This window comes from Thamnophis sirtalis, unplaced genomic scaffold (genome assembly GCF_051295495.1).
Source record: "Thamnophis sirtalis isolate CommonGarterSnake01/CBP01778 unplaced genomic scaffold, rThaSir2_p1.2 scaffold_15, whole genome shotgun sequence".
NCBI lineage: Eukaryota > Metazoa > Chordata > Lepidosauria > Squamata > Natricidae > Thamnophis > Thamnophis sirtalis.
In genome coordinates, this window is record NW_028261395.1 from 20,344,348 (window position 1) to 20,357,718 (window position 13,371).

Sequence of the window (13,371 nt, forward strand, 5' to 3'; positions counted from 1 at the left end):
AACTTGCAGGCACATCTGCGACCTCACACACTCTGAAAAACTTCTGAATCTGAATCCAATCTGTTGCATAGCCGTAAGATATAATAAATATAATATCAGGCATATCAGGAGACACCATAATATATAGTATTTGCATAAGAAGGGCTATTCATAATATCCAAAGTATCAAATGTGCTACTGTAGCCATATTAGAGATGATGTCTTTACACAATTAACATGTATGGAGTTGCAGGACTGCTAGATTTTCCTAGAGAAACGCAACTAACACATTCATAACTGAAGTCCTCCCCCCCCCCCTTCTTCTTTGGACACATAAACTAAAGCAGAATAAAATACAGATTTCATTGGGTCTTCAGGCAGCTACTCAACTCATTGATAACCTTCCAAACATAGGAAATCTTCCTTCAGAAGTTGTGGGAGCTTCCTCACAGGAAGCTTTCAAGAAGAGGTTGGACTGCCATCTGTCAAAAATGGTGTATGGTCTTCTGCTTGGGCAAAGGGCTTACACTAGATGTCCTACAAGGTCCCTTCCAACTGTATTAATATCTGTAATCTGTAAAAAAAATCAAAACTGAACAGCCCAGAAACATCATTTCCTTCTGCAAAAGTTAACAGGTTTGGGCACCTCCTGCTCCAATGATCACAAAGACTCTCAGTTCATCAAAAAGATTCACATTTTTTTAACAATGCATCATGCTCCCTGCCCTCAACCTAAGATGAAGATGAAAGAGGCTGCAACCAGGAAGAGCATCCAAAGTGGAGTGAAGCCATCAACTAAGATGACCTCTCCCATATCCCAGCTCCTGGTCAGGGAGAAGTTCCTGGTTGAAGCTGGTGAGGGAACCTCCCAGGCACCAATCTATACAACCAGCACCCTTCTTTTTCTGGACTTTCTCCCTCTGAGTTTGAAGTTCTAAGACAGGGGTCAGCAATCCATGGCTCTGGAGCCACATGTGGCTCTTTCATCCCTCTGCTGCAGCTCCCTGTCACCGGTCGGTAAAAGGACACCATGCTAGGAGGAGACTCTATGGTGGGGGAACCAAACTTTTGGTTGGCAGAGGAAAAAGGATGCTGCACTAGGAGGAGGCTCTATGGTAGGGGAATCAGACTTTCGGTCGGCTCCAGAATTGAACGGGGGGCTCCCGGTTAGGACTTTTGTGGCTCTTTGAATGTTTAAAGTTGCCGACCCCTGTTCTAAGTCTTGCAAGCTGGTAGCAAAATGTGCAGCAGGAGTTAGAGGAGGAGTAAGGCACAACCATTGCTAGGCTTACACAGTTGTCTAAGCCCCCCCCCCCAAACATCAGCAGAAGAGAGGTTGTGCTTTTGGCTGGACAGGAAACTGGAGCCCCTTTCAGCCTTTCAGATGGGAAGGAGATCACAGATCACCTGGGATCCCATGTGGTGGTTTGGGAAGAACACAAGCTTTAAAAAAAAATGCTAGAAGACCTTCACAGGGCTGTGAACAACAGCATCATACCTTAACAACCAACAGGACAAAAGAAAAACATAATTTTCCACCAAACCAGCCAAGAGGATTTATTAAGAGGCTCATCTACAGCATCACATTAATCTGTTTCTTAACTTCAACAATGTGCTGAGGTATAGATGCTCAGTGAAGGAGACTTCCGTTGACTAGCAATCTTCGTTTGTGTTGCAACACATAGATAAATCCTCAGGAGGCTTTCTTAATATACCTTTCATGACAATAAATGAGGTGAAATGAGAAGCAGCATCACGCTGGGATTAGTGGGATGAAAACCTCAGCTCTCCAGACATTTAAGCCCCCATCCAAGAACTGGCAGAAGACTCAAAGCATGCAACTCTGCACGGTTTGACTCTTGTTTGCAGACAAATACAAAGACATGCAGACCCAGAAGAGATTGTCCACTGCAGTAACCCAGGCTGTGTGGTGATGGTGCCCCCCCCCGACATTTAAATTCTAGGTCTTCTCACTTTCTGAGTCATGGCAGGAAATGGAGATATGTGGATAGAATAGAATGACTCCTTACATCTGCCAACCCTACACATCCCTTCAAAGTTTACCATGAAGAAACATACTAACATGAATAAAGTAGACCCAGGTTTCATGTCTGATCTCTACATTTTCAGTAACACTTTTTAGTGTTACATGAATGCAGTACCCTCCCCCCCCAAAAAAATTACAAAAATGGAAATCGAAGGGAGAGAGAAAGAATGTAAAACATCCCCTGATCAATAAAGAATACATATCTGTAGCTCAAGGTTGAAATAAGGGGTCCTTGGTGCTCTCTGAGGTTGGTGGCTTTCTTGCAGATGTTTCATTTCCCAAACTAGGTAGCATCATCAGTGCTAGTCAAGCAAGCAAGCTCAGAGAGCACCAAGGAGCCCTCATTCACTGATCAGACAGTGAATGAGTGCTCAACAAGAAGACCTATGGCCAATTTTTGAAGTTGTGGCTGTCACAGTGTCCCTACAGTCCTATCACACAGTTCCAATGGGCACAGCTTCCCACAGTCATATCATCACCACTTGGGATCTTCAATTCCAGCTTCCAATAAGTCAAGTCAATTAGGAAACCAGCCACTCCCTGATGTTGAGCTTAATGACTGCACATGATTCCTTAATAGCCACAACCTGAATTGTCATTGTACACTGAAGATCTCATTTAATTTCATTGTACAAGATGCAATAATAATAATAAAGTAAACTACACTAAGAGAGAAAGGTTAACCACTTCTTAAAACATTAAAAGCTCTCAGAAGATTCTAGGTTCGGCTCCTGGCTGGCTCACCAATATCAACATAAACTAAACGATAAGGTACCTATGTGGGCAATTCCCAGATATGCAATAGAGAACATAAATATAGAACAAAAACAGGATGTAACCATATACAGACAGCTTCTCACTTTAGAAAGAGGTGTATTACAACTAAAACCCTTGAATGTATTAAAAGAGGAAAAAGTAATTCAAACATGGTTTCAGTATGGGCAATTACAGGCCAGATGGAAAAAAGATCAAAAAATTGGTTTTACGCAAAATGAGGATAATCTACTAAAACAAATTAGGGATCAAAGTCAAATGCATATAAAAAGGTTATACAATGTATTAATAGAAATGGATTCGGAAACAGAATTAGTCAAAGATTGTATGATAAAGTGGGCACAAAATTTTGAAGAACCAATAATGTTGGATACATGGGAAAAGATATGGGTAAGAAATGTAAAATTCACACAAGCCCAAAATTTGAGAGAAAACTTTTATAAGATGTTTTATAGATGGCATTTAGATCATAAAAAAATGGCCTGTATGTATCCGAATTTACAACCTAAATGCTGGAGATGTGATTGTGTTGATGCTACATACTACTATATATGGTGGACTTGTAAAAAGGTTAAAGCATTTTGGATAAAAATATGGTGGATTATGCAAAATGTTCTTTAAAAAAGGATAAAGTTTATCCCTCAGTTATTCCTGTTAGGTATAACTACTGATTGTACGGTTATAGAGACTAACTTGATTTTGTATTTAATAACGGCAGCAAGACTGTTGGTGGCGCAATACTGGAAGAAGGAAGATTTGCCTACTATTCAAGAATGGACATTAAAAGTAACAAACTTAGCAGAGATGGCTAAAATATCAGCATATCTCAAGGACCACTCAAATGAAAGATATAAACTGGAGTGGAGAAGATGGATTGATCGGGTGGGTTCGGCTGGGGGAGGGGAGGTATTTGTAAAATATTTTACAATATTTGTAAAAGCCTTTTTTTCCCCAAAAATTTTCAATAAACAAAGCTCTCCTGGTGAAGAAGTTACCTATAAGTTAATAAAGACAGGACAATTTAATAAATAAATATATGAAAGGATGAGCAAACAGCGTCATCAGGCTGAGCATCGGGCAAAAGGAAAGGAAATGAGAATCAACCTCTGGCAAAAAAGGGATCACAGGAAGGGTTGGGGTATCTTTTTGTTTGTCATTTTGGAGTTTGAACCACTTCTTGTCCCGCAGGCTGTTCTTTGAAGAAAATCACAACTCCTTCAAACTACTGTATATACTCGAGTATAAGCCTAGTTTTTCAGCCCACTTTTTGGGCTGAAAAAAGCCGCCTCGGCTTATACTCGAGTCAGTGAAAAATTTGCCCGAAATGGAGGAGAAAAAGGGGCGGGGCCATGCCGCTGGGTGACACTCGTGAATGGCCCAGTGCCCCTGTGAGTTTCCCCTCCCTCTGTGTCAGTTTGCCGCGCAGCGCGCACCGCACCATCCCCCCTCCTCACGTTCTAATGTAATGCAGGGCTGTCTTACGATTCCCCTTCCTCCCCCTCCTGCCGCTCTGCAACGATATCCCACCTCCTCCTTGTTATGGCAAGCAGCCACATAGCGATGTCCCACCTCCTCTGGTACAGTGATCCAATGATAGGAATCACTGTGCCGTGTGTCATAGGAGGCGGGACATCGCTCCCGCGGCTGCACGGGACATCATCATCACAGCGGGACATCAGCATCATGAGGTGAGTGAAGTATTTCATTGAATACACCGCTAGTTTACTGTTTTTCTTTGAAATAAATATTCAAAAACATTATTGGTATCTATTTTTATTTTTGAAATTTACCGGTAGCTGCTGCATTTCCCACCCTAGGCTTATACTCAAGTCAATAACTTTTCCAGTTTTTTGTGGTAAAATTAGGTGCCTCGGCTTATATTCGGGTCGGCCTATACTCGAGTATATACGGTATATTTAAACTTTGGGCCTTGCACCAAGTCCCCTTTTCAGACTTTCCAATTTCAGTCCAAACCTGGGAACCGAAGGGAAGCAGGAGAAGCTGGGGCCAGTGGGGCTGAGAGCAAAGAGGTAGCCCCCACTAGAAAGACATGATTTGGGTACCTGTGGTTGCCCCCAGTTGAGCAAAAGTCAAGGAAAGCCAGGAATGCAAGAGCAGGTCCAGAAGGATCAAAGGAATTGCCCTTCGGCAAGGCAGCCCTTGAGGAAATTCCCATCAGAGCCCAGATTAGGGATCTTATCTAGTCAATCGCTCAATTGATTTCTAACCAACCTGGAGGTCAAGAAACCCTCCAACGTTCCCCTAAACAGAAAGGTTGCCTGGGTGATTTCCAAGTTCAAAGGACCTTAATAAGTATGGCATGACAAAGTATAGAATGAACTGATCACCCAAGAAGCATTCCCAAGACTAATCAGGATGGTTAAAAAAAAAAAAATCTAGAGGATGAATGCAGAAACTCAACCCATGAAGCTTGGTAATCTTCTGTCTTCCCTATGGCCCTTCCCTGCCTTTCATTTCATTCTTGCTTTCTGCTCCAGCCTTCTCTATCTGCTTGCCACCTTCCCTGCTCTTCCGATGACCCTCCCCCTCCTTCCACTTTTATTTCCAAATCAGGTAACAGATTAAGAGAGTTGGAAGGGACCTTATAGGTCATCTAGTCCAACTCCCGCTCAAGCAGGAGACCCTACCCCATTTCACAGATGGCAGTCCAGTCTCTTCTTGAAAGCCTCCAGTGATGAAGCTCCCACAACTTCTGAAGGCAACTTCTGTTCCATTGGTTGATTGTTCTCACTGTCAGAAAGTTCCTCCTTATTTCTAGGTTGAATCTCTCCTTGGTTAGTTTCCATACATTATTCCATCTAAATTACGAATTTGTATTTAATCATGTCTTCTGGAAGCCACCTCATTTTCTTTCATGTGGTCCCAAATATCAAACGCCCCCTTCTAGAGACATGCTTATTTCTACCTTTTGCTGGGATTTTGCTATTAGGACCCAAATCAAAGGAATACATTCACAACAAAACAAAGGTAAATGTTTGAAAAGAGTTTTTAAACACGAAGTAGAGGAAATCCAAATCGAAAGGGCCTATGCTTATATGGATGCAGAAAATGCCCACAAATGTAAATTTTCAAGGAGCTTCAAACTGCCTCCCACTATTCCCCCACCACCACCCTTATAAAGCAACAGTCCGCACATATACAAACATTCAAGAATCACTGCACCCTTTTAGGACTGGAAGGTATCTCCAGATTTAAAGTATAGTAAGGGATGTGAACTTTTTGCTCAGCTGCATGCCAAAAGTCTTGAATCAGTGCAGCAAAATATGAACTGCTTAAAGATTAACCTGCTCCCCAGGAGACCGATTCTAACTGGAAATACATTCCAAACGTGAATCCAGTCATACCAAATGTTTTCTTGTTACCCAGAATCCACCAGGATCCACAATCCAGTATCGCGGCTATGCAGAGTCCGTTAAAATTAAATAGGTCTCTCCAAGCTTGGCAACTTTTAAGACTTGTGGACTTCAATGCCCAGAATTCCCCAATCAGTCATGACCTTTTGTTTTCCCATACTGGCTGGGGAATTCTTGGTGTTGATGTCCACAAGTCTTAAAATTGCCAAGTTTGTAGACCCCTGGAGTAAAGCATCAAGGATGTAGCGTGTGTGTCTATTAAAAGAAAACCTTTTTTTCCCTTTTTATTATCTTGTACTGGACAATCAATGTTCAATATGGATCTGCTTTCCAGCCATATAGATTGACAAGGGCTACAAAATATTCCTCAGATGAGCAATGCAGGTGGATTTACAGATTACAGATTAACAGAGTTGGAAGGGACCTTATAAGTCATCTAGTCCAACCTCTACCCAAGCAGACCCTACACAACATTTCTGAGAATTGGCAGTCCAATCTCTTCTTGAAAGCTTCCAGTGATGAAGCTCCCAGAACTTTTGAAGGCAACTTCTGTTCCATTGGTTGATTGTTCTCACTGTCAGAAAGTTCCTCCTTATTTCTAGGTTGAATCTCTCCTTGGTCAGTTTCCATCCATTATTCCTTGTCTGGCCTTCAGGAGCTTTGGAGAATAGCTTGACCCCCTTCTCTCTGTGACAGCCCCTCAAATATTAGAAGACTGCTATCCTGTCTCCCCTGGTCCTTCTCTTCACTAGACTAGCCATGCCCAGTTCCTGCAACTGTTTATTGTATGTTTTAGCCTCCAGTGCCCTAATCATCCCAGTTGCTCTTCTCTGCACTTTTTCTAGAGTCTCAACAGCTGTTTTATAGCATGGTGACCAAAACTGGATGCAGTATTCTAGGTGTGGTCTTACTAGGGCTTTATAGAGTGGCATTAGTACCTTTAGATAAGGGCCTATCAATTACAGAAACCAGATTTTTAGAATAACATATATAGCTGTCTAAGTAATTCAATACAGCTTCCAAAGGTCTATTTATACAAATAATTGTGCATGTCTGCAGAGCCATAACTCTTATTGTGTGTTAAAAGGTTTATGTATCATAATAATGTAACTATTTTAGAAATCACAATGAAATAAAGAATCATAGTTTCAGGATCACTTATCTCTAGATATTCATCCTGTCCTGGAACACCGACAAACCTGGGGGGCACAAAACTAGAGGTGGCTGGTCTACATAAAGCCAGAAAGTCCATATTGAATGAAGCGGGAAAGTTCTGTAGATCAGCAAAATCCTGACCAGAACATGAGTTTCCTCAACTCCAGTATTTATTTTTCAAAACTATATTTTGATCCTGATTTACATCCCAAACTCTTAAGTTTCTTGTTTGGTCCAGTTTATAAATCAAAACTGATTTTCATTTTTTTTAAAAATTACTTATTCTAAGATTATGCAGTGCACACAAACTATTTCTGATCTGCACATCTACTTCTATGCAAAGCAGTTGAACATATTCCATTCAAACAATTTCCTTCACATTCTAGCAGAAGCAATTTAATTCAAAACAGAACTGAATTTAAGGCATTCCAGTGTAATCATAAGCAGTTATGAGGTCACATTTGCAGCAAATCTTCAACCATTTCCCATCAAGCCCTGAAACCTGCATAATTTTTAAAATCAAGTGGAATGCACCCAATCCAAATGACCTTCCCCTTTGGACAGAATTATCCGTACTGGATGATTTGTCCAAGTCTTATTAATTTTCATGTGCAAAAAAGCCCATTTGCTAATGGAGTGGACAGCAAACAACCCGAATGGGCCTTGCTAAGAAGAAAAGTACAGACGAACTGGCTGCTAAAAATTTAATCTTAAACTCTAGATTCCAAAAGTGGGGCATTTTGCTATTAAGCACTTTTTCAGATGTGCAAAGAGGCATTACAATGTTGATGGCCTTTTGCGGCTGCCTTGCCTGAAGTGTAAATTCTGCAATATCCATTTAATCGTCTGGTCAAACAAGCCTCAGCATGCCCAGTATCCAAAAATAGGAGTCAAACCTTTCTCAACTGAAATCTAAATGGCCAATTTGGATTTAGCCAGGCACTCTCTCCAAGTGACCCTGAAGGAAAGGGTGGCTGGACTTCGAAGAAGATTCTGCTTTAAGATCATATCAGCTTTAATTTCCCAAAATTGAGGCTGGCGCTGCTATTGACATAGATTAGTCTTCCCAGAGTTCCTTTCCTTTTCCAGTGACTCAAAATTCTAGGCTTTTCTTCTTCTTCTGACATTGGATATCTTTTTGGCAACCCCCATAGTGCAGAACCTTGATGATCAGATGGTCTCCCCAGCAAAATGCATAACTCTTGTGGGTTGTGAAGCACAACCTTAATGATTCAAACCCTTAAAACAAAACAAACGCCAGGCACCCCCTCCGACCCAGCCCATTTCCCAAGGAATCTCCCCTCCTCAAGTTGATGAGACAAACATCTGTAGGGATCTTCATATCCACATCTGGGGCAGGATGTATTGGGAACGCTAGACGGGAAGGAAAATTGGGGAAAGGGGGAGGGGAGAGAAGAAAGCAGAAACAGCAACGGGCAAAACGGTCTATTCCACAGGGTGCTCGCTCCGCGGACTATTTCAAGCTCCCTCCGCAGACTCCCGGCTTGTTGGTGGTGGGGGTGAGAGAGGAGGGAAGCCGAATTTGGGGCATCGGTTGCAACCCGGGGCCTTCCCGTAGCAGGAAAACAGGTTCCGAAGCTCGACCAAAAGTTGGAGCAGAGAACGGAATTTGCCCCCAAAGTTTTGTCCCCCTCCCCATATCTGACAGCAAGGGCCAACGCTGGAAGCCAGAACCCCGGGACGCTCCTTGGAGCATCAGCCGGTCTTCTGAACGCCTCTATCCATCGCCCCCCCCCCAAACTTGGGCAGGGAAAAACGAGCCCCAAAGGAATCCCGCCGCCCCCAACCACTTGGCCATCCGGCGGGTGGCAGCCCAATTCTCAGCAACGGCCTTCCCAGAAGGGGAGCCAAGGATTCCGGGAAGCTAAACGGGGCCAAACGTTGAGAAACCGCCGCTCGGCTCTTAGCCTGCAGTGCGTTGGCGGGAATTGGCAGCTCCAGGGAGAGGAGACCACGCGGAGAGACCGCTTTCCCTCTCTCTCCCGCGGCCGCCTTGTTAGGGGCCACTAAGGATGCTCCCACACATACACAACACAAGGTCCCAGCGTTTCTCTGACTGGTGAGGAAAGGGGGGACTCTCGGCTCCCCGGAGCGCCTGTACCCAAGAGCCACCACCGGCTCCCCCCACGGCCTTGTGGGGCCACCAGTCGCCTCCTCCTGCCGGCCAGCGGCGTCGGCCCCCTTGCCGCCCCCCCGCCACGTGGTGAGAGCCCCGAGGCGCCCCCTGGGCTGCCTTCCTCCCGCGGAAGTCTCGCTCCGGCCGGCCTCACCTTGCAGCATGGCCTCCAGCTTCTTTCGGTCCACGCGGAACCGCTCCTCGCCCCATTCAGGGCTCTCCGGGCCGGCGCGGGAGGGCCCGGCCGAGCAGCCGCCGCTGCCTCCTCCTCCTCCTCCGTCGCTGGGCAGGGGCGAGTCGGCGCTGCGCTCGCTGTTGGAGCCCGGGTCCGAGAGCGGGTAGCCCGGCGGCGCGGCCATCCTCGGGTTGGCAGCTGCGCCCCACTCGCCGGCGGCGGAGACCCCGGCCCCGTCGCTCTCGCCCGCCGCCTGCTCCGCTTCTTCCCCGCAGCAGCAGCAGCAGCCCCCGCCGTCGCCTCCGCCGCCGCCCCCGCGGGAAGCTATCTGGCCCCAGAGAAGGCCGCCTCCGGCTTCATCCCAGCCCGCCAGAGCCTCGCGGGCTCCTCCGGTGCCCGCCGCCGCCTCCAGCTCGGGCTCCCCGCCGGGCGCGCGGCCGGAGCTGCAGCCGCCGCTGCTGCTGGCCTCGCACAGCGCACGTCCCGGGCCGGCGGCGGCTCTGCTGCGCCCCCATCCCGCCCGCAGTCCGCACAGCATCCCCGCCTTCTCCATGCAGCAGCAACAGCAACAGCAACGCCCGCCCAGCCGCCGGAGCCCGAGGGGAGGCAGGCCGAGGCTGGGCCAGGAGCGGCGGGGGCGGGTCGAGCGCACAGCCGGTGGGCGAACGCGGGACAGGGCGGCCGGTGACGGCGGCTGCGGCTGCTGTTGTCGCTGGACGGGCCGAAGCACATCTGTCCGTAAGGCCCCGCCCCGCCTAATTATGCCTTCCTCCTCCTCCTCCTCCTCCTCCTCCTCCTCCTCCTCCTCCTCTTCCTCCTCCGCTCATTGCCCGGCGCGCTCCAGCGGCCGGGATCCTGCAAGGCGAAAGACATCTCCCGCCTGCGCAACAACGCCGCAAAGTCGAAGTTTGGCCAGAGCTCCCGGTGCAGAAGAGGAGAAAAAGGACGGTGGCAGAAGCCTCTCCGCCGGGGTGATCCCTGTGTTGGCTACGGGATGGTTAGTCCCCGCTGGATTTTTCTGGGGCCATCTAAGGAAAGGACTGAACCAAGAAAGGCGAATATTTGTAGCTCCTAAGGCGAATATTTGTAGCTCCTGGTTGAATTGGGGGGTCCTTGGTGCTCTCTGAGCGGGGTCCTTTTCTTGCAGATGTTTCATTACCCAACTGGGTAACTCCATCCATGATAGATGATGTTCAGTGTTGCATTAACCATTAAGCAAACTAAGCACCTACTTAGGGCACCAGGCCCAAAGGGGGCACCACAAAGGTGAGAAAGAAAAAGAAACCAATGAAGATTTATAGATTGCGCAGAAATGAATAGGTTAACACTGAGAATAAAAGATAAGTAGGAATCGGTATACTTCAAGACTTGGGGGTGATTTTATGAGTGGTTAGAAAAGGAATATGAATAAAAGCACACAGGTTAAGTTATTCAGATGACACACTGTTAGAGGAAGGAGGGGAAAGAGGGGGAAAATAAAATAGTAATATGCAAATACCGTATGTTTCAAAGATTTTATATGTGGAATTATTATAATGTAAAATAAGAGGAAGAAGAGGGAATTTAAGAGTGTTATTTAAATATAGAACTGGGTTTGCTTGAAAGCCATCCTGAAAATACATCACATCGAATAAAATATGAAAATGCAACAACAGAAGGAAGGGAAGTAGAGGGAAGTAGAGTGAAGAAGAGAAGAGAGGAAAGAAGAAAGGGTAAAGGAGAGGGATGGAGGGGTAGCAGGAGTAGGAGAGAGGGGAGAGGAAGAGGAAGAAGAAAAGAGAAAGGAGAGGAGGAAAGGAGAAGAAGGGAGGGTAGGAGAAATAGAGGGAAGAAGTAGGGTTGTATTATAAGATGGATGTACGGGATGACAGGAAAGCAATCTCGAATATATTGTTATATCTTTAGGAGAAGAATGGAATCACAAATGTTAAAGGATATGTATAACATTAATAATATCTATGAGAAATGTATAATTGAAATGTATGTATGTATGAGTAAGAAAAATATAAAGTCTTTCAAAAAAAGATTTGTACAGTATGTACAAAGGAGGAGGGGGGGCACCAAGATTTGTCAGTGCTTAGGGCACCAGTGAGCCTTAATCTGCCATTGATGATGTTATCTGGTTTTGGTAATGAAAAACAACCAAGCTCAGAGAGCACCAAGGACCCCTCAGGACTGAATCAGGAGGTAGCTTAAAGGAGAAGATGAAACGTCTCCTTGGGTGGATGGGTGGTGTCTATGGATCATCTCCTGGGAGGCCAAGCTGTTGTCCATGTTGGAGCATCCTGGTTCTTGTAGACAACCAAACTCCCGGCCCCAGTTGTTTTGTTTGCAGATGGCAGAGAAGGTGTCCTTCGGCCAGCCTTCTCCATGTCAACCAAAAGAAGACCCTTGACAGACCTTGGGCGCTTATGACCTGAAGGGCACCAGCTGCAGGATCTGTAATTGTGAACTCCCTCCATGTGATCAGGGATCCAATCTCTGCTGGGTTTGCACAACACACTAACTAGGGTTTATGGAACCATGATTTGTAACCACTGGGCTGGCTTCTCACAATTTGCTGAAATTACAACAGCTCAAATCTCCTTGAAATTAAGCTCAGGCCTTGGTGACTTTATGGAGATGACTGGGTGATTTTCTGGTCCAACACGAGACAGATTCATTTCCCTTTATTACAGGATGTTTGTTTGTTTGTTTCCAACTTCCTCTCTAGGATTTCTCTCTAGTACCCCCTCCAAAATACAACCAGGCCAAATGCTGCTTAGCTTCAAGGCCCATCAGCTGCTGCTTGCTGAAACAAACCATAAAATAGCTAGCCATGGTTTATTTGTCTGAATCAAATATGATTAGTTTATGGTTTAATGTTGGATACAATGTACACTGCAGGTGAGAACAGAAAGCAGTTAACAAATTATTTGGTCAGTTTTCACTTTAAAACTGCTTTCCCCAAGCTGCTTTCTCAGCCAAGTGAAGCAAGGAAAAAGGAGGCAGCAAAAAATGCAGTTTGAGGATGCCAAGTTGAGTTTTTAAAGGACCAGCAACAAAACTATGAAGAAACTTGTGTCTTTTCAAGACAAGCTCAATTTAGACTGCATGATTTTAAAAAAGTGCTCTCAAGCTCTGATTATTTCCCATGATGAGTAGTTTGGGCTACCCCTTTAAAAGCACCTACTGAGTTTTCATTTTGAAAGAAGTTAACTCATTGCCACAGGATATTGAAATCACTATAAACTGAATTTACTTTAAAAGGTTCCCCATTAACAAAAGTAGAGTTTAGAAGTTAACAGTTAAACATTAAGGGGGTGTATTGACCATACATTTTTTTTGTCTGGAGAACATCTAGACAATTTACTTTTTCTATAAACTCTGAGTGTAAAGGTAGACTATTTTCTTAAAGATGCTTGTTTGGGATTAAGAATGGGATTTCAGTCCAACAAACAATCCACAGCTTGTAGAGAAGAAAGCTAGTTGTTGTTGTTTTGTTGTTGTTGTTGTTGTTGTTGTTGTTGTTGTTATTGAACTATTGTTAAGAAAGCCAGTTGGTTTTCTATTGATAGCTACTCTTAAATTGTTATCAGAGATTTGCTAACTCAACTGATAAATTTGCTACAAGAGAGTTCATTTCTGAATCTCTTTTCAAACAGCTGCTTCTAAAGACACCTTATGATCCCACTCTTATCGAGAATAATGTTGGTCTCATTGGTGGGTCACAATAGTCTATACAAGGTGT

General features: G+C 45.1%; 1 protein-coding gene across 1 annotated transcript in view; it reads right to left on the reverse strand.

Annotated features, from left to right (window-relative positions):
• BICC1 (BicC family RNA binding protein 1) overlaps positions 1-10,194 on the reverse strand; it is a 121,660-nt gene extending 111,466 nt beyond the window's left edge. The window contains exon 1 of the mRNA XM_087702626.1: positions 9,621-10,194. Coding sequence (XP_087558752.1) covers positions 9,621-10,194 — 574 coding nt within the window. The remainder of the gene's footprint in view (positions 1-9,620) is intronic.
• Positions 10,195-13,371: the final 3,177 nt, after the last annotated feature.